At 40.7% G+C, this 21,090-nt stretch overlaps 1 protein-coding gene across 3 annotated transcripts in view; it reads left to right on the top strand.

Annotated features, from left to right (window-relative positions):
- Positions 1–21,090, top strand: part of SNX24 (sorting nexin 24) — a 196,196-nt gene that overhangs the window by 92,621 nt on the left and 82,485 nt on the right. For all 3 annotated transcript variants that reach the window (XR_014056392.1, XM_081499033.1, XM_081499034.1), the window contains exons 2-3: positions 1,847–1,930; positions 18,483–18,587. Coding sequence is in view for 2 of the 3 variants with exons in the window: in XM_081499033.1 (XP_081355159.1) it covers positions 1,847–1,930; positions 18,483–18,587 (189 nt within the window). In the remaining variant the exon portion in view is untranslated. The remainder of the gene's footprint in view (positions 1–1,846; positions 1,931–18,482; positions 18,588–21,090) is intronic.

The raw sequence follows: 21,090 nt of genomic DNA, 5'->3' as shown, positions 1-21,090 counted from the left end.
ACGTACACCCCAGCCCCTCCCCCACAAAGTGAAATTTAGTGATTGTGTGAAGTAACTGTGGAACTTGGTAATGGAGCCAGCTGGTCGATAGAAGGGGTGACATTCTGTGAGGCAGCTGTTGTGTAATGTGTCTTATCTGTGGCCTTCAGGAGGGAGCACCTGAGGGGCAACCTAGTAAGTAGAACCTTTCTGAGCCTTCAGCTTTCTCCTTCTATGGGTCCTTCAAACGTGCCAATTAAAGTGGTGGTTTTTGTGATGAAGCCTCAAGTAACTGAACTCAGAATGTAACTTCATCTATTTCATACAGCGCTGCAGATAGAAAGTACTTTCGTTGCTCCCACATTGTCCTGATTTAAATCTGAGACCTGACACTAAAAGGCGACTCTGATTTCTATTAACCAAGCCCCTGAGTTGAAGCTGTGCTTCTTTTGTTTGCGTTTCTCAGGGTGATTTTCTCATTGTATTCCTGGCTTTGAAGGGTCTTTGAAGAAGACGGATTTGCTATAGTGAACTAGTCAACAAATTTTTTTTCTAAAAAATAATGTACATATATCTTAGAGTCTAAAGCATACGCATATGTTTTTTGAAGAAAATATTTTCACTAATTCACCAAAGAAAAGTATTTTTTAGAGGCATTTCTTCAGGGAAAAAGAACAGTTGGTTAAATTGATAAACATTTTAACACATTTAATAAAAGCAGGTTTCTTAAACTGAGTCATGGAACAGAAGATTTTGTTTCTAAGTGGGAGAAGTACAAAAATATGAACACATTTTATGTTTGATGATGTAATTTCTGGCTTTCCAAAACAGTCATATTTACATGTAAGGCAGAAATTTAGAGCCATAGAGAGCTATTTTCATAAGGAAGGTGTGTGATCTTGTATCTCATATGCTTGCTTTAAGTAGTTCTGTTTAGGGTCACGTGACCTCAGCTTTAGTTTTGTGTCCTTCAGAAGGGCAACTGAAATGGGAAACCAGGCTTACTAGGTCATGGAACAATTCTCCTTCATCTTGGTGATGACAGACTTTCCCTCAGCAAAGCAGACAGAACCAAAGACAAACTCTTGGAAATACAGAGCATCTGCTCTTCAGCTCCTGCCGAGCATTCTTCCCCCACCTACCTTAGTGTTGTGTTCTCATGAGCATTTCACCATATTCCTCATCCCTTGTTCTCAGTCTTGACCCATGACCCAAGAATCAAGAAAGTGTCATGTTAGTGCTTACTAATTAGTGCACCCAGAGAGCCTTTTCATCTGGCCTTTCAACCTCCTGAAGGTGGGAGCACAAGCTGTCACTCGTATCATGCAGGGAAAACGAACCTTTACTACATTTTCCCCATTTTGCAAACAGCAGAATAAACCCAGCTGAGACTGGAGATGAATATGCAGGTTAGAAAGAAATTAACCTAAAATGTACTACTGTATGCTTGGTTGTCTTAAAGATGACACAACACTGCCGTCATTGAAATACCCATAATGGGCTGTGATTTTTGACAGACTGTTTCTGTGGCATCACACTTGTATTTTGATGCCATCATATGTATTTAGTGAAATAATTTTAGGAGAGGAGTGTTCTCTGATTAAAAAGTTAAGGAGCATTTTAAGGCATTTAAGTTGCCACTATTTTTAAACACGTTTGCAGGGTTGCTATCGTTTGTTAGTGAGCATTTGGCTCCAGGGCTCATTAATCAGTGCTGTTGGGCCAGGGTCTCCTGAGCCTTCTGAGTTTTGGGGGATCAGCTACTGTAATTAAAGGGATGAAATACATCATGGTCACAAACTTACCACATCAGACAATTGAGGGTTTGGAACTGGTGGAATTAATCTTTTTTATTTTTTTCCTTTAGGTGTTTAAGATAGAAGTTCTAATGAATGGAAGAAAACATTTTGTTGAAAAAAGGTACAGCGAATTTCATGCCCTGCACAAAAAGGTAACTTCTCCCCCCAGCTCTTCTCTACAGGGCAGATGGTATAACATTAAGACCACTTTCTGTGGTTCCTTAGAGCTTTAACAGTTCTGAGAACAGTATGATTTCTTTTATCATGAAGTAAATTTCCTTTTAAAATGAATTGTTCAGTCCTTTCAAAGGTATGCTTTCTGAGTAGGTGGATTTTCCATTAAGATCTTTTGCATAAATAGATGTATGATGGCAAACTGTAGTGTACTATGCTGGGTGTTGTAGGTTCAGAAAGAATAAGACCCAGATCCTATTTTATCCATAAAATATACTTAAAGCTTTACAAAAAGGGAGGGAAGTCAAATGATTATTTTACAGAAATAAATTTATCAAAATCAACTTATACTTAAATGTATCTGAAAAAGATGACACCTATGTCTCATGTATTCAAGGACTGTTTGGGGATCATGTAAAGTGGGCTCAAGGCTTTCTTTTGAATTATCAAGGCCATGTTACAAGACTGGTTTTTCAGTTCTCAGAACCATTTCATTAAAGTCTTTGAGAAAAGAAATAAGAATGCAAAAGGAATAGCTGAGGTTTTGGAAAAATAGTCAGTGAAAAGTAGAAGAGAGAATACTTCTATTTTCTATCAAATTTTAATATTTCACAGGTTATAAATTATTATTAGAGTGTTAAAATACCTTAATAACTAGAAATATCTCATGAAATTGCACAGGAAATCACCATATATGAATTAACACAGTTTTAGCATTTTTCTTTCATATATATATATTCATATCTATATGTGTATATATGTATGTGTGTATATATACTTCCTGTATATGAATATGTATTATTATATGCACACACATGTATAAAATGTGTGGCACAGTTCAGTTTCTTCAAAGTAAGAAGTTAGATGGGGGGAAAAAGCTGGATGGAAAGATAGTATGTTCAGAAATAATCTATGCTTTTAATTTCATTAAGGACAACTTAAATTTTTCTGGGAAATATCAGCACGTAAATGATGTGGTAGTGGGCTTACTCTGTATTAAAAGCTGTGTAGCATTTTTAAAACTTAAAATTTTTATTTTATAATCAGAGTATTGAGTAAAACTTGAAACAGATTGTACTGTAAAGTGAGTAAGCCTTTTGCCCCCTTGTTTGAGGAGCTATCAGTTATCTGTACACTTTTCCATTAGGATAGCAAGGGATAATTAACACTGAATTTTCTACTTAAAGTTGTGTTACATCCAGGTTTACTTACGCAAGAAACAGCAAAGGTGAAGCACAGAATTAGGCTGGGCATTGCCAGCTGACTTTACAAAAAGCTCCCCGCATCCAAGGGCCTCACAGAGAAACAAACGTGGAGTCTGGGCTTCACTTCCTTCTTAAGGAATTCTGGTTTTGTTCGCTTGTTTATTGAGGAAACAGATTCTAGAGAGATTTCTGCTGGGGACCTTATGAAATCTGTCCATACAATGAAATTAAAACCTGAACTCCTCCCCCCTCCCTGGCCTCTGATGCAGTAGTCTGGACCTGGCAGCCTGTCACATGCAAGCCTCCTTCCTACCCTGCCAGGTCTCCATGACCCCAGCACAGCCCAGCTGTCCCCCAAGATACTTGGGGGCCACCTCCACACGAGGCACAGCTGGGTGACTGCCAATTAGGCCCGCCCTGAGCAAGAGGCTGCCCATGCTGCTTATCAGTGGAGGGTCGCTCATGCTCTCTTCTCTATTACGATTTATTTTCTTCTACAGAAGAAGACCCTCTCCCCAGTGATTATAGGCAAGTTCTTAGATTCTCACAGTCAGAAAAAAATTCCTAGGTTTCCTAGGATGCTTTTCTCAACTTCTGCAGTTCTGTTAATAATTTGAGCTATTCTTAAAATTATATCATCAAGACGATTAGAATTAAGAGAAAACAGAAATTCTCAAATCTCTCCATTTTGCATGTCTTTAGCAGCCTCGTTAAAACATGATTACAGGGGTTGGAGAGAAAATAACATTATGCGGCAGAGTTTTAGTGGGGAGACACTGAATCGTATGTATTATAGAGCAGAAAGTGGCTGTTAAAAGTCCTATTTATTTGTCCCATTTTGATTGTATTAGACTTGGCAAAAAAGTAACTAAAAAAGCAATAAAGTGCAAATAAAGGCAGGGTGTAAAAATACATATAAATCTGTAATCCTGACTGTAAAGTTGTATGTTAAGGAGGATTGACATGGGCAAAAATTTAATCGGAATACACAAGCTTTACTGATTATTGCTACCATGTTGTACAATTTTATCCTTTTATTAGAATTTTGGTACTCCAGTTTCCATGTTTGAATTTTGTGTGTGCTTTGAATGTTCTGTTTTTACATAAAATATTTTCTCTTTAAATCAATTACTATTATTTTTTTGAATATTCAATTATTTCTGCAGTGGATGCAGTTTGCTCTGTTGCCAGTGTCCTAATTTCTCTTACACTGTACATTGTATTTCTCACTTATTAGAAGTTTTTAGCCAATGTTCCCAAATTAATTCTAAAATCATATATGAGCTATTAATAAGTGCTTTGTACCTTTAAAATAATAGATGCATGGTTCATATCCATGTACCACAAATACACAACAATGCCTCCTGGCTTACTGTCAGGCCCATTTAGAGACAAACTAAAACCATCACTCATTTGACAGTTTATCTAGTTATCTGAAGCTTACTATTATACTTCTCTCAAGCTCATAATTTTGTATAATTATTATTATCCTTCTCTCAAAACATTCTCATCCTCTACATTTTTCTTAGGATTTCTTTCTAATTTTTGAAAAACTCAGGAGTTTTTTTTTTTTCCTTTTCCTTTTCTATGTGCTTTATTTTCCTCCCCTCAAGTAAGCTGAGTGTTTTTTAGATAATAAAGCTAAATCTTGCAGAAAGTTTGGAGGTGGGGGAAATAACCCATTGTTGCTCACATATATTTCTACTGTGCTGCAACAATTACTGTTTTCCTTCCTTCCTTGTCTTGCAGTTTTTTTCATTTTATTTTATTTTTATTTGGAGGATAATTATTTACTTTATCGAGTTGGTGTCTGCCATTCATCAGCATGAATCACCCATATGTCCCCTCCCTCTTGAGCCTCCCTCCCACCTCATTCCCCATCCCACCCCTCTAGCTTATTACAAAGCACTAGCTGTGAGTTCTCTGTGTCATACAGTAAGTTCCCACCAGCTATCTACTTTACATGTGGTAATGAATGTGTTTCCATGCTACTCTCTCAAATTACCCCCCTCTCCCTCCCCACTGTGTCCAAAAGTCTGTTCTGTATGTCTGTATCTCCACTGCTGCCCTGTAAATAGGTTCATCAGTACCATCTTTCTAGATTCCATACGTATGCATTAATATATATTTGTCTTTCTCTAACTTCACTTTGTGTAATAGGCTCTAGGTTCATCCATCTCATTAGAACCAACTCAAATGCATTCCTCTTTATAGCTGAGTAATACTCCATTGTGTATATATACCACAACTTCTTTATGCACTCATCTGTCAGTGGACATCTAGGTTGCTTACAAGTCCTAGCTATTGTACATAGTGCTGCAGTGAACTTTGTGGCACATGTGCCTTTTTCAGTTATGGTTTCCTCAGGGTATATGCCCAGTATTGGGATTGCTGGGTCATATGGTAGTTTTATTCCTAGTTTTTTAAGGAATCTCCATACTGTTCTCCATTTCTTGCATTTTCTAATGGAACAAATGCTATTGTGTTGCAGGATTCCCTCATGGTGATAATATGGTGTAAAAATTAAGTGTAGAATTTCTGGTGGCAGAATGTTCCTGAACTGCCTTAACCTTGGAGCAAGTTGAGTGCCTCCATTTCCCTAGTTTTAATATGGGAACAATGAAGGCGCTAACCGCATAGGATTGTTTTACAGACTAAATGAAATCGTGTGCATCACATGGTCAACTTCTAATGACTGATAGTCTTCATTACATATAGTTTTGTTTTTTTTTTTTCCCATGTCCAAGACGGTTTCAAGCTCGATTACAAAAGGAGCATTCTCTCTCAAAGAGTATGACTATTTTTACAGCTTTGGTTATGTATTGCCAAATTATTTTTTTACAAAATGGTTTTAGCTGGTTTATAATGCAATCAGCAAGCATGAAATGACCTCATCAGCTTTGAAATTAGACCCCACACAATGATATTTGTTTACTTAGCAAGCAGTGTGTGTTGCCTTGTTGCTGTTTAAATTGGTATTTCTTACATTTATGATTGTAGTCCCTCTTTTTGGAATTCCGTTTATGTGCTTTCCCATTTATCTGCTAGGGCCTCTGTTGTTTTTGCTTGTTAGTTTGCATAGCCTATTAATAAAATATTAGTCACTTGATGAAACTACTTTTCACTATGGACTTTTTTATTTAGGCTATGATGTTTTAAATTATAAAAGTTTAACATTTTTATGATCTCAAATATATGTCTATTTTCACTCTTTCAGATTTTACGTAAGATTGGTTTTTCTTCTAGCACTCTGGAAGAATTTGATTTCACTTTCTTTTAGTTTTTCTTGATTGGTTATTTTTTAAACTATGAATTTTGGGTAACAAATGTTTATTAAATTGCGGATTCCTGGGCACCACCAGACATGCTGAACTGAATCTCTGTGATGGAGCCCAGAAATCTGCATGTTAAACCAGCATCCCAGATAACCTTCATGCTCACTGAAGCTTGAGAATTCATATTGTGTGGTTCTGTTTTTAAAGGCATCTCTTAGACATAACCCTCCCTATATTACCCCCATCATACACACTGAAGCCACAAGGTTTGAAACCTTGGAAGTCTTTCCTACCTTTCTCTTCTCTTTCATTCCAGAGTGTCAACAAGCCTATTGATTCATTCTTTCAAACTTCTGTAATATGTGCCATTTAATTTTTCATTTTCTGCTCTTATCATCTCAGTTCAGTGTCTTGCTACTTCATGTATTTCTTTAACTGTTTCAGATCCTTTTCATTTTATTCATCCTCTTCTACAGATAATCTTCCTAAAGCACTATTTTCATCTTCATTTTTTTAGCTCAAAAACATTGAAATGGGCCTGTATTATCTACCAACTCGATGAAATGCACGTTGACTGTCAAAACCAAAAATCTTGAACTGTGCATTAGTTTTCTGTTACTGTTGTACCAAATCATCACAAACTTAGTGGCTTAAGACATTTGTTATTTCACTTTGAATGTGTTAGTAGGGGTATGTTCGTTCTGGGGGGCTCTAGAAGAGAATCCGTTTCCTTGCCTTTTCCAGCTTCTGGAGGCTGTCACTCTTCATGGCCTTCTTCTGTCTTCAAAGTCAGAAAGCACATCTTCTGTTTCCATTGTCACATTTCCTGTCATCACATCTCCTCTCTCTGACCTAGACATTTCTGCCTCCCCCTTGAGATTATATCGGGCCTACCTGGATGTGCTTAGTTGCCCAGTCGTGTCTGACTCTTTGCGACCCCATGGACTGTAGCCCTCCAGGCTCCTCTGTCCATGGGATTCTCCAGGCAAGAATACTGGAGTGGGTAGCCATGCCCTTCTTCAAGGGGATCTTCCTGACCCAGAGATTGAACCTGCATCTCCTGCATTGGCGGGTAGATTCTTTACCTGCTGTGCCATCAGGGAAACCCAGTCTTTCCATCTATAAGTACTTGTTTTAATCACACCTGTAAGGCAATATATTTAGAGGTTCCAGGGATTAGGACGTGGACATCTTTGGGAGGACCAGGTTCTGTCTACCATATACCCCTTTACTGGCCAGCTGTATTTCTCGCTGCTTCTCCTAAGAAAATGCTGGCAGCCAAGCCAGTCTTCCCCATCAACCCAGTATATGAAGATCACTGCCTCTCTGACCTTGCCATACTGCTTTCCCTCTGTGTCCGCATCTGTTTAAATAAAACTGAAACATTTCAGGTTCTTCTTCAAGGTGAGTTTCTTTTATTCCTGAATATCTCTGTCCTTGGAACTCCTTTCCCTTTTAGAATAGAGATTTCTACTTAAATTAAAAACAGCTATGAGATAATTTAAACTTTTTTGTTGTGTTAGTCGCTCAGTCATTCCTGACTCTTTGCAACCCCATGGACTGTAGCCTACCAGGATCCTCTGTCCATGGAATTCTCCAGGAAGGAATACTGGAGTGGGAAGCCATTCCTTTCCCCAGGAGATCTCTCTGACCCAGGGATTGAGCCCAGGTCTCCTGCAGTGCAAACAGATTCTTTACTATCTGAGCCACCAGGGACGTCCCAATTAAAATTTAGTTATCCCTAAGTTTTATCTAACTAGAAACATTTTAAAAAACTAGGAACTGTGTCCTTAACTAGACTATCCAGGTGATCATTTTATATTGCATAGAAATATCCAGTCAGTACTAGGAACTAACATAGTGTTTGCAGGTTAATTATACTTAAAAAACAAACTCATAGAAAAGAAGTCAAATTTGTGGTTACCAGAGGCGGGGGTGGGTGGGGGGTCGGGGAGTGTGTTGGGGGAAATAGAATTGGATTAAGGTGATCAAAAGATATAAACTTCCAGTTATAAAATAAATACTAGGGATATAATGTACATCATGATAAATATAATCAACACCGCTGTAAATTCTATATAAACATTGTTAAGAGAATAAATCCTAAGAGTTCTCATCACAAAGAAAAATTTTTTTTAATTTCTTTAATTTTATATCTATATGTAATGACAGATATTCACTGAACTTATTGTGGCAACCATTTCATGATGTATATAAGTAAAATCATCATACTGTACACCTTAAACTTACGTAGTACTATGTGTCACTAAAATCTCAAAAAAAACTCAAAGAAAAAAATGAATAGATAAAAATAGGAACCATGTCTTTTGTATCTTCTTCACTGTCTGTTAGTGTTGGGCACATATTAGGCATTAACTAAGCATTTGGCAAATGAGATATTTGGAGAACATTATGCACTTTTATGAATTACTAGAGGAATATTTGGTCAACAAGAACAGTTTTTATTGTGGGAGTTTAGTTTTTATTGTGGGAGTTTAGTTTTTATTGTGGGAGTTTAGTTTACGATAAGTCTAACCACTTTCCTGGTGTCTCAGACGGTAAAGCGTCTGCCTACAATGCGGGAGACCCAGGTTCAATCCCTGGGTCGGGAAGATCTGGTGGAGAAGGAAATGGCAACCCACTCCGGCACTCTTGCCTGGAAAATCCCATGGACGGAGGAGCCTGGCAGGCTATAGTCCATGGAGTCACAAAGAGTTGGACACGACTGAGCAAGTTCCTTTCGCTTTCACTTAACCCCAGGTTACACTTGCCCCTGTTCTGTAGGTCTGCTAGTCCTGGATGGGAGAGCACGACCACCACGCTGAAACCAAAACAGACCCCCACCCTGTTCTTCTCTGGTCACTCTTAGCATACATGTGCATGCTCAGTTGCTCAGTCGTGTCCGACTCTTAGTGACCCCGTGGACTGTGGCTCTCCAGGCTGTCCATGGGATTTCCCAGGCAAGAATACTGGAGTGGGTTGCCATGCAACCAGGGGATCTTCCTGACCCAGGGATCGAACCCACATCTTTGGCATGGCAGGCGGATTCTTTACCACTGTGCCACCTGGGAAGGTACACTCTTAGCATAATATCTTAAAACAAAAGTTGTAGGGTTCTCGCCTTACGGCTCAGACCCAGGCTGTGACAGGGTAAGACAAGAGCCTTCTCCATGCTCCCCCCAGCCCAGGCTCTGCCCCTCTGCAGCCAACGTGTTTGCACTGTCAGTGTTGGGTCCTTGAAAGCAGCTCTGCCTTCCTTGGCCCAAATCCTCGGTGTGGAGAGGAAAAAACATCCCCGCCTGGCAAACTGCTAGACACAGTTCGTGTGGCCTTCCCAGCTGTATCCTGTCCATTCTCAACCAGCCTTTTATTCACAAAGGTTTCCAGGAAACCTGGTACTGGTTCCTTCCTAAATGAACGAGTTCTTGTGCCTGCCTACTTTTGGCTTGTATAGACTATTGCCTTCTCATATTTAATTTAACAAAATCCACGTTTCAGAAGAACCAAAAAACTGCCGTATGGGGTTAAACTGGGGGTATAGCACCTTGTGAACTGTCCTTTAAGGGAACTCTGAGAAGGTGGGATGACAACATGGAGTAAAGGACTGAATGCATCGCCCCACCCCCACCCCCCCGCACCACCATAAAATGTTCCCTACTTCTTTTTCTAACATTTTTTTCCTTTTTCATCATTTTATTCCCGTGCTTGGGGAAACTACTTCTGTTCCTTTTGGTGGAAAATGGTTGCTATCACCAGTGTACATAGGGCAGGTCTTTGTGGGGTAAGTTCTGTGTAAAGTTCTCTATGTATGAAAAGGGAAGGGAGTGGTCCTGCCAGGCAGAGGGGGATTGTGTTTGTGGCATCATGGAATCTGGTTGCTATCTATGGGGATCAGAAAGGCTGTTGGTCTGGACGCAGCCTGGCCCGGACAGTTAATCATTGGATGGAGCTGCAGAAGAGTGTTTTCTTGTAAGCAGCTGAGCCCTCCTGGAAACATATTGTCTTGGGTTTGTCTCTCCTCATCTCGAGCCATTCATTATTCACCTACAAATGCTGTCACCGAGCCCGGCAACTACGATGATTGGCTTCCTCAGTACTTCCGACATAAATAAAAAGGAAAAATCTTTTCAGTGCTATATCTTCAAGATTTTTTTTTATTTAAGAAGGAGAGAGAGACAGATAATGGAGTTGATTTTCTATTCTGAAGCATAAGAAATGTAGTGATTCAGTTGTGTTAAAGGAAATTTCTTCATGTTTAAAGTAAAACTTAAGAAGCTTATTACCACAGGATAGTTAGCATTTTTTGGCTTTGTCCTTGTTTGAGAAGGACTGCCCTGGTGGCTCAGATGGTAAAGTGTCTGCCTGCAATGCGGGAGACCCAGGTTTGATCCCTGGGTTGAGAAGATCTCCTGGAGAAGGAAATGGCGACCCACTCCAGTACTCTTGCCTGGAAAATCCCATGGACGGAGGAGCCTGGTAGGCTATAGTCCATGGGGTCACAAAAAGTCGGACACGACTGAGCGACTTCACTTTGTTTGAGAAATACCTCAGATAGTGTAGCAATGAGGTATATGTTTATTCCCTTACAGATATTCATCAATTATTCCTTTCATCCCACCCAGGACTGAATCAGTCTCATCAATAAATGAATATGTTATAGTATTTCCCATTGAATTTAATAGAACCCACTTTGACTCCATGCTTCCCTCCTGTGTTCACCGCCTTGCTCTCCTCTCTCAATAATTCCTGGGAAGAGGAGTCTCTGCCTTCCTGCTTCCTGGCGTTTCTGACTTTGTAGTGTCTGCACAGTCTAATCGTGTCTCTTCTAGAAACACTTTCTTAACTCAGCTTACCTTTTCACTGCCTCCTCACTGCTTGTCTAGCCTCTTTTCTCTGCCCCTCAGAGTTGGGTGTCTCAGACCAAGGCCTTTGCATTAGTTTTCTACTGCAGCATTATAGTGGCCGCAAACTTAGCATCTTTAACAAGATAATGTGTTACCTCAGAGCTCCCATGAATCAGGAGTCTGGGCACAGGTTAGCCAGATTCTCTGCTTGTGGTCTCATGGGGCTGAAATCAGATTCAGCCAAGGCTGTGGTCTCATCTGAAGCTCAGGGTCCTCCTTACTGTCCTATCCTCATATGAGTGACAGTCAGTTCCTTGCAGTTGTAGGACTGAAGTCCATTCTTTTCTTGCTGACTGTTAGCCAGGGACTGTTCTCAGCTCCTCGAGGCCATCCTCAAATCCTAGCCATGCCACAGCTCAATTCTTCAAAGCCAGGCGTCTGCTGGGACTGGGTCTTATAGAGTGGAACCCAGTCAAAGGAGTGACCATCTTACCTCATTCACCAGTCCTCTCCAGATCCAAGGGAGGAATTTTCCAGGCATGTAAAAGGAGGTAAGGTCTTGGGAGCTTCTCAGGATTCTGCCCCTCACAGCCCTTTTCCTCTGTCTGAACCTAATTCCCAATGTCATGGCATCTAGCTCTGTAGCTCTCAGTATCACTCAAATATTCTCCCTCCCAGTTTACAGACCCATATCCAGCTGCCTACACGGTATCTCTGCTTGGATGCTGACTTGAAATCACCAAAAAGGAACAATTGATTCCTTTGTATTAGGAATATCTTTTCTTGGATATGATAGAAACTTGAACAAGTAAGAGATTACTCTTACTTGAACAAGTAAGAGATTACTCTTAAACAAGTAAGAGATTAATAACTCTCATATTGCAATAAAACTAAAGGCAGCTAGTCCAAGCTAATGTAGCAATTCTACCATATCCATGTTTCAAGCTCCTTTTATCTTTCTGCTTTACCGTCTTCACCTTAGCACGTGACTTTCACCCTCTGGTTACAACATAGCTGCTGTCCCTCCAGCATTACTTCCATGTTTCTGGCAGGAGGAAAAGCCTTTTTTCTTTTTTCGAGGAGAAGAGGAGACCTACTCAGTGGACTAACACTACCTTTCTTCTGTTTTTATTTGTTTGTTTTATTGTCTTTTTTTAGTTTTTATTCTTTCTTTTTGGCTGTGCTAGGCCTTCACTGCCGTCTGGGCTTTCTGTGGTTGTGGCTCCCAGGCTCTAAAGCACAGGCTCAGTAGTCATGGCACACAGGCTTCGTTGGCCCCACAGCACGGGGGTCAAACCTGTGTCTCCTGTATTGTCACATGGATTCTTCACCACCGAGCCAGCAGTGCACCCCCTACACTACATTCCATTAACAACTCCATCACATGGCAATCCTAATTACCAAGGAACCTGGAAAATTAGGATTTTTTGCTTAGCATAGTCGCCCTCTGAATGACATTTGTGTTTTGTTTTGTTTCACAAGAAGGAGGAGGTGAATATTGGATAGGCAGCCTGTAGTATCAGCCATATCCTTACTCATGTGATGTGTGATTTTGCTGCAAGTGACTCTACAACCAAAATAACGGTGACCTTAGCACATACTCCTTTATTTCTCCCTCATGTAATGACTAGGGCTACTGTAACAGTTACATGATCCTCAGGGACCCTGGCTTTTGTGACTTTCCTCTTCTCAACACATAGCTCTCATGATGGAAGTCGACTGCTCCAGGTCTAGCCCTTACATGGGTGCCAGCAGGAAGGAGGAAAGGAAAGAAGGAACAGTCCTTCCCTTTGAGAACACTTCCTGGGCTTCCCTGGTGGCTCAGTAGTAAAGAATCCACCTGCCAATGCAGGAGACACAAGTTCAATCCCTGATCCAGGAAGATCCCACCTGCCACAGACCAGCTAAGCCTGTGCACCACAACAGTTGAGTCTGTGCTCCAGAGCCTGGGAACTGCAACTACTGAAGCCTGTGCGATCTATAGCCCATGCTCCGCAACAAGAGAAGCTGCCTCAATGAGAAACCTGTGTATCACAACTAGAGAGTAGCCCCTGCTCACCGCAACTAGAGAAAAGTCCAGGCAGCAACAAGACCCAGCACAGCCAAAAATACATAAATAAATAAATTTATTTTTTTAAAAGCTTTTTTTCTTTTAAAAAAAAAAAAAAAAACTCCTGAAAGTTGCACAAATGTTATCTGCCTTTGTCCAGAATTCAGTCATTCAGCTACACATAGCTTCTAGGGAGATTGGGAGATGTAGTCTTTATTCTGGGCAGTCACGTACTCAGCTGAAAATCAGGAATTCTGTTCTATAGAACTTCAGGGTTCTACAGAACAGTCGCTTTGGGGAGGTAAGTAGTGTTCTCTGCCACCTACTCTAAACCTGGCATTCTACCACCTTTTAGTAAACAGGATGCTGCCAGATGAGGTCAGAAACCCAAAACAGTCAAGGTCATGGAGTCATTCTAACCACCTCCGCTTTTCACGTCCTCTCCCAGCCTTCAGCTTCTCCCCGCTCCACTGCCAGGACCATCATCCACATCACCGTCCTTGCCTGGACATCCTTAGGAACTGCTGACTGATCTGCCTGCTGTGATTCCACCCGCTACAGTCCATCTTGCTCGTAGAATCTAGCATAATCTCTTTAAAGTAAAAATTGTATCAAGTCATTCCCTTGTTTAAAACAGTGCGTTTCCCATGTGAAATGACAGTCCGATTCCCACCGTCACCTCCAAGGCCCTACACTGGCTGATACTGCTGCCTCTCTGGATCAGCTTTTCCAACAACAGGCTCGGCCCTCCCTTTCCATTGCTCTGCCTCTGCAGGAACGTTCCTTCTCCAGCCCCTTATCTGATGGCTCCCTCCCTCCCAGCATGATTCAGATGGCTCCTCAGACATTTTCACTTAACACAGGCCCTTCCCCCCGCCCCCAAGTGCACACACCATCTGTTACTATCCGCCTTCACCGGTTGTATTAACTCGTTTCTTGTTTTTTGTCTTTCTGGGAAGCCCCACAAAGGCAAGAGTGTCTCTTAACACAGAGGAGGGGCTTAGTGTCTTCTGTTTCATGACCTTCTTTAAGGCCTCTTTGTTTTCCCTGGTACTTTTTTTTTTCTGATAGACCAAAGAATCATGTACTTTAACAGGTCTTGAATTTGTCCATCTTACCAATGCTGTCTATTGCATGGAGCCAGCCTTCTTCTAAGCAGTGGCCTTCTCCAAGTGCTCTGACCTTCTGCTCTAACCTAGACAGAGAGTTCTCAGGCCTGCTGCGCATCGCTGCCCTTGGACTTCCCCTCTCCATGCTGATGGCACAGAGTTATGAGTCCTGATACCGTTTTTCCTATTCCTTGCTTTAATTTCTCAGTTTTCTGGAATTACATGTTTAATTCTGTGTAAAGAAGGAAGGGCAGGTAAACCTTCTCTCTCACTTCATTGATGATTTGCTAGATCTCTGAAGCATTGTTCTAGCATTCATTATTGCTGATGACAAGTCAGTTGCCAGTGTGGCTCTGCTTCCTTTGTTTGCCAACTAATGCTTTTCTCTCTTTCTTCTCTTTTTCCTTGATATTCTGAAATCTCAACAGATGAATGTAAGTAAATGTAGATTCTTTCTATACATTATGCTGGCTGCTGCTGCTGCTAAGTCGCCTCAGTCGTGTCCGATTCTGTGCGGCCCCATAGACGGCAGCCCACCAGGCTCCGCCGTCCCTGGGATTCTCCAGGCAAGAACACTGGAGTGGGTTGCCATTTCCTTCTCCAGTGCATGAAAGTGAAAAGTGAAAGTGAAGTTGCTCAGTCGTGTCCAACTCGTAGTGACCCCATGGACCGCAGCCTACCAGGCTCCTCCGTCCATGGGATTTTCCAGGCAAGAGTACTAGAGTGGGGTGCCATTGCCTTCTCCCATTATGCTGGCAGTGGGTTCTTAATCCGAAGATATATATTAGGTCATAAAAAAACTTTTTTCTTTGAAACTGTCTTTTATTCTTTATTACTTTCATATTAAATCCCCTAGATTAATCCTATATGTATTTTATCTTTTCACCTACCTTTTCTCTCATTTTGTTTATTCTACACTTTGAGAGACTTCCATGATTTTATATTCTGCCTCTTTTAATTTATTAATTTCTCTGTCATGTTCTTTAATTTCTGAAATCTTTCTTCTCTGATTATTTCCTTTTCATAGCAACCAGTTTTTTTTTTTAATTGTTCCTGTTTAATAGAAGCATTATCTTCTCAAATCTCTCTGCAGATACTAAATAGAATTTTTAAAGATCTCTTCTATTATTTGATTTATGTTCCTTTTGGGATTAGTTGCTCCATTTGTTTTTCTTATCCTTTCTCCTTTGTAGTGCTCGCTTTCCTACGAAAGCAATCCTTGATTATCCATCCAATTAGATGAATTATTCTAGGTATTTGTCACTGCTTCCTCCACTTGGAATGCATAAGTCTGGTCCCTCTGTAGAGTGTTTGTCAACTGAAGGGCTTCATTATAGGGAATGAGAGGAGAGAGGCAGATTCTAGGCTGGGAACCTCATGAAAACCAGAATGACCAGAATGGCAAACACCCTTCTTCAACCCAAACATTTCATGAAATTTCCTTAGGAATGCTGACGTTTTTTGTTTTTTTTTAAATTCATCTTTCATTGGAGGATAATTGCTTTACAATGTTATGTTGGTTTCTGCTGTACAACAGTGTGAATCAGCCATAAGTATATATACGTCCCCTCCCTCTTGAGTCTCCCACCCAGCCCCAGCCCATCCCACCCCTAGTCTAGGTCATGGCAGAGCACCAGGTTGAGCTCCTTCTGTTATACAGCAAATTCCCACTGGCTATCTGTTTTACATACGGTAATATATATGTTTCAGTGCTACTCTCTCAATTCATCCTATCTTTTCCTTCCCCCGCTCTGTCCACAAGTATGTTCTCTATGACACTGACCCTTTTTTATAGAGTAGGGGTGTGCATGCTTAGGGATAACACTGGGCTGCTATTTATCTCTGCGATCTTTGTCACAGGCTAAGACATAGTCAGTCCCGTTTCTTATTCCCTTAACGCCAGTCCTGAGCACACAGCCTTTCAGGCTTCTAAGAAGACTGACATCCAAACCCTTTGCAGTCTACTTCCTGAGGAGGTCTGGGCTGGGGCTTCCTCTGCTCCAGTCTTTTCTTTAGCATCATGCTCCTGCTTTCTGTCTTTTACAAACTTGTTAATCTCTTGCTTGGTGATTGCTCCTTCCTCCTTGCCCTGTTCTCTGTGTTATGTGAGTCCTATTTCCATTGGCATTTTTCTTTTTTCAATGTCTATCAGGATTAAATTCAGGTCTATGAAACAGAAAGTCCACATGCCAGTAACTTTAAAATGGTGGGGGTTTTTTTTTGTTTGTTTTTTTGTCTTAAAAAACAAGTCTGGCTGTTGTGGCAGCTCCAGGAGGTGTTCAGGTACTGACTCTATTTTTTCTGCCCAGTCATCTGGACACCTGTCTTCCATCTTCAGAACTCACACCTCATGGTGGCAGATGGTCATGGCAGCTCCAGCCATCACAGTCACCTTCTAGGGAGGAAGAGGTAAAGGGGAAAAAGGACAGATGGTGCAAGTCAGCTGAGTGTGCTGCACTTAGTATTTGTGGAAAACTTTTCCTTATGACTTCTGATTACCTTTGGGCCCCACTCTTTGCAAGGGGGTGTGGGAAATTAAAGCTGAGTTTAGCTGAATACAGTATTATTTCCAATAATTTAGGAGTTTGATGAGCAAGAGAAGAAGGATAGATTTGGGTTTGCAGCTAGCACTTTTACCCTATGTTAGCAGCACTTCAGGTGTGAATGGAGGAAGCAAACACAGGCTCAGCCTAACATCTTGAACTAGAAGCACTGATCTTTGAAATGCATAAGACTCCTTCTTTCAGCCTAGACTGGTTAGTGGTGAATATATGCTTATGAATGAGAAAAAAATTTTATTACAGTTTTAGATACTGGCGGTTAGCTGTGTATATTAATATTTTCTTAGAGGTCATTATGCCATTTCTTCTCATGTAAAGGAGCAGTTTAGTAGGATTTCCAAGTTTTAAAATTAGAGCATTAAAATATTTCCACTTTAGAGGCAGTGTGTTAATTTTTTATGCATTGCTGCTGTAAGAAGTTAGCATAAACTTAGTGACTTAAAACAACACAAATTTATTATCTTATGCCTCTCAAGGTCAGAGATCCAAATTGAGTTTCATTGAGCTAAAGTTAAGATATGAATGGGTTGTAGGAGATAATTGATTCCTTTCCCTTTTCAGCTTCCAGAGGTCACCTGGGCTCATGAACTTTACCTTGTCAACCTAAGCCAGTCATGTATCATCTTCCATTCTCTGATTCTGGTCCTCCTGCCTCCCTCTTTTCAGGAGCCTTAGGATTACATTGAGCCCACCTATATAATCTAGGATAATCTCTCTATGGTAATATCATGTAATCAGATATACACAGTAGTAGCTGCCCCTATAAGGTAATATTCACAGGTTTAGGATGTGGTAGGAGGAACCTGCAACAGGCAGCTCTAACTCAACTTCCAATAGGATTTTCCTTTATTTATATAGTCCCTTAAAACTGCTGCCCAGAAAGGCTCAGCTGAGAACCATCACTCAGTTTTCATGAACAAAATTTAGACCTAATGTTTAGGAATATTGGAAGGATCAGTCTTTTTTTTTTTTTTGGTTCTTTTTATTATAGAACTTTTAAGAAACCCTCCATATGATGTGGTCTAGTTGATGTGGCATTCCAGAAATGATGATTATCGGCAGTTGCATTTTGTTTTGCCTTGTTCTGTGAAAAATATGTAGAAAGACCTTTCATCAGAAATGTACTTCTTCTAACCATAATGTTATTGTATTCATTGATTTTGGAAATTATAAACTTCTATGCTTTCTTTATAATTCACTTATTGAACTCTCTTAATTTTTCAGACAAAAAAATTCCAATCTGTTATACCAGATGATGTGTAAAAATAACAACAACTACTAAAACAGAGAACTCGTGTTCCGAAACATGAATATTTAGGACAGCTAAAGAAAGAATTGTCGATGAAATTTCAGTGTATATATATTTTACTTTTTCTTTTTATTGGAGATCACAGTTGTTCACTTTCTTTTATTGGCTTTTCCCTCAAATAATATCTGTATAATCGAAAGACATTTTCTGTGTTTGTTTTCATTTATGTCTTTATAGCTTAAGAAATGCATTAAAACTCCAGAAATTCCTTCTAAACATGTTCGGAACTGGGTCCCAAAAGTCTTAGAACAACGACGACAAGGTTTGGAAACATATTTACAGGTAAGATGTGTTTCGATCCTCAATTAATATAATGTCACTTAAAGAATCATATATCTCAGTGTTTTTTCTCAGAACTTATGGGTGAAATGCAGACTGTATCAAGAAACCAAACATTCAGAATGAAAGGAAAGTTTAAAATTATAAATATGTTATTGGTTGGTTCTTTTATCTTTAATTAGGTTCTATTTTAAAATGCTTATGTGGAAGTGAAAATTCAGTATAAAAGTAAAAACCGGTGTACAAGAAGTCTCTTTTTTGTTCAACCCTACAAATTGCTTTTTGGTTTTTAGTTTTCCTCTTCAAGATGTGTCGCTTCCTCATAGGCTCAGACAGTAAAGCATCTGCTTGCGATGCAGGAGAGCCAGGTTTGATCCCTGGGTCAGGAAGATTCCCTGGAGAAGGAAATGGCAACCCACTCCAGTACTCTTGCCTGGGAAATCCCATGCACAGAGGAACCTGGTAGGCTACAGTCCGTGGGGTTGCAGAGTCTGACACAACTGAGCGACTTCATTATTAGGGCTTCCGTGGTGGCATAGTGTTCCTAGCCTCTAGATGTTGAGTGTTCGAGAGATAATGAGAGAAACTGCATTTTCATTGGGCCTGGCTGGTACCTGTCTGGAATCAAACTGAGAATAAGATATAAAAATTGCCTCTGACGAAGTACTAACTTCTTCAAAAAGTAGAATGTGTGTTTTTAAAACAATCCATAGGACTCTCTTTCCTGCAGCTATGAGGAGCAAACAGATCTACCTAAGTAAGATAAGACAAAGCAGTCTCTCTGCCATGTGACAGAAAAAAACAAAAGGAAGGAGTGAGGCAATGTCAACTTCTCTGAGTTTTAAAACAAAAAGTGCTGGTGGCCTCAGGTGAATTAGTCAGTGTAGCCATCATTAATCCAAAGAGCGCCATGTGGAGTAGGCGCTGAGAGGAGGGTGGGGGACTTGGGTGCCTGTGTTCATCAAGACATGAGTCCACTTGAGGGGCTGACGCATGAGGCTGACTGACCAAGAGTGAGGGGTTGGTGTAGGGAAATCATGGCTCTCAAAAACAAAGAGCTTGGGCATCACCTCAGAGTTCTGAATTTACCATGATGATCTAACCAGGACATGTTTCTTCAAAGAGGTTGGTGTTCGTCCATAGCTGTCTTTGTAACCCCCTTCAGCATTAACCCTCAGTGGATTCTGTTTGGGCAGGCAACTATGGACTGCATGAAGCCTATATCTGGTGTCCTCTACAGAGCTTTTCTGGTTGGTTGTACTTGAATGACTAGTAGCTAGAAGCTCAAGAGAGGCTGTTGACACAGGCTTACACTTAGTGATCAGTTCACAGGACTCTCCCCCAGTAGAAAAATTGTCAAGGAGCCATCCCTGGTCTCCCGCAGTTTTCTTGGTCTTTACAGTGTTCACAGGGGAAAGTCGATGTGTGGAAACCCCCAGAAACCAGAGGAGGGCTGTCTTCACTGCTTTTGTTCTTCTGCTTGGGGATGTAGTAGATGGATCCTTCACTGCCTCTCCCCGGCAGTGGGAGATTAAAGGAAGTAGAGACTGCAAATGACAGGAAAGTGTGTGGTGTGCGCCCTGAGACTCTGTATATGGAGCCATGAGACTTTCAGAGCCTCGGGCTACAACTGCAGAGCAAAACCAAACCCAAAAACGAGACTTTAGATGTTGTATGCAAAGGGTAAAAATGCATGTTCTCTATAATTATATGGGCTTGGTAAACAATGCATTTTAATTTGTAAGCCAGATTTTCCACAGATATTGTATATCTTCAAGCTTCAGTTCTGAAGAAAGCTTTGCTCTTTCCTCCCATTGTATTTGACACATGACTCCCATTACTACTCAGTGTAAACATTTTAAGATGTTTGTACTTTGGATATAAATATGCAGATAAAATCATCTGGCATAGAGAGGAGTTTACAATGACACTCAAATTGAGCTTAGAATTTTCTATTCTCAGAAACAGAGCTTGAAAGATGTGGTTGAAGGACTGAGAGGGCTTGTTCGCTCTTGTGCATTTAATATTCAATTTGTTGTCAGTTAAGTCCTGAAGGAGTTCAAGGACGCTTTCTCTTCTCCCTCTTCTCTCTGATTCTATCTGCGTGCTGTGGGAGCCAAATGGAAGTTACAAAGATGAGTGTGGATGAAAGATGAGTGCAGATGCTTGATCAGTCCCCAGGGAAATGAAAACCCTGGCCTAGGGGTCACTTCTTAACAGCTTTTGGTGTTTAAGTCTCTTCGGAAGTAAGACAGTTCCCACTATTCCTTCTCCTCACCTGTGTAACTCCTGTTTGAATCCCACTCACCCTCTGTACCAGTCTGAACCCCTGAGTGTTAAGTGCCACTAGCACTTCTTGGCAGGCACCACCCTGCAGCGAATCCATCTCAGCTCGAGGTACATAGGATGGCCCTGTTCAGGCCAAGCCATAGCATCTTAAGCTCATAGAGATCTCAGACCTTATCCAATCCAGCTTGTCTCCTGCCCTTCGGTTAAGTTCATGAGC

Source organism: Giraffa tippelskirchi, chromosome 6 (assembly GCF_054371585.1).
Source record: "Giraffa tippelskirchi isolate mGirTip1 chromosome 6, T2T-mGirTip1v1.2.pri, whole genome shotgun sequence".
NCBI lineage: Eukaryota > Metazoa > Chordata > Mammalia > Artiodactyla > Giraffidae > Giraffa > Giraffa tippelskirchi.
The sequence above is the reverse complement of the archived record's forward strand: the minus strand, read 5'-3'. Positions and strand labels throughout refer to the sequence as shown.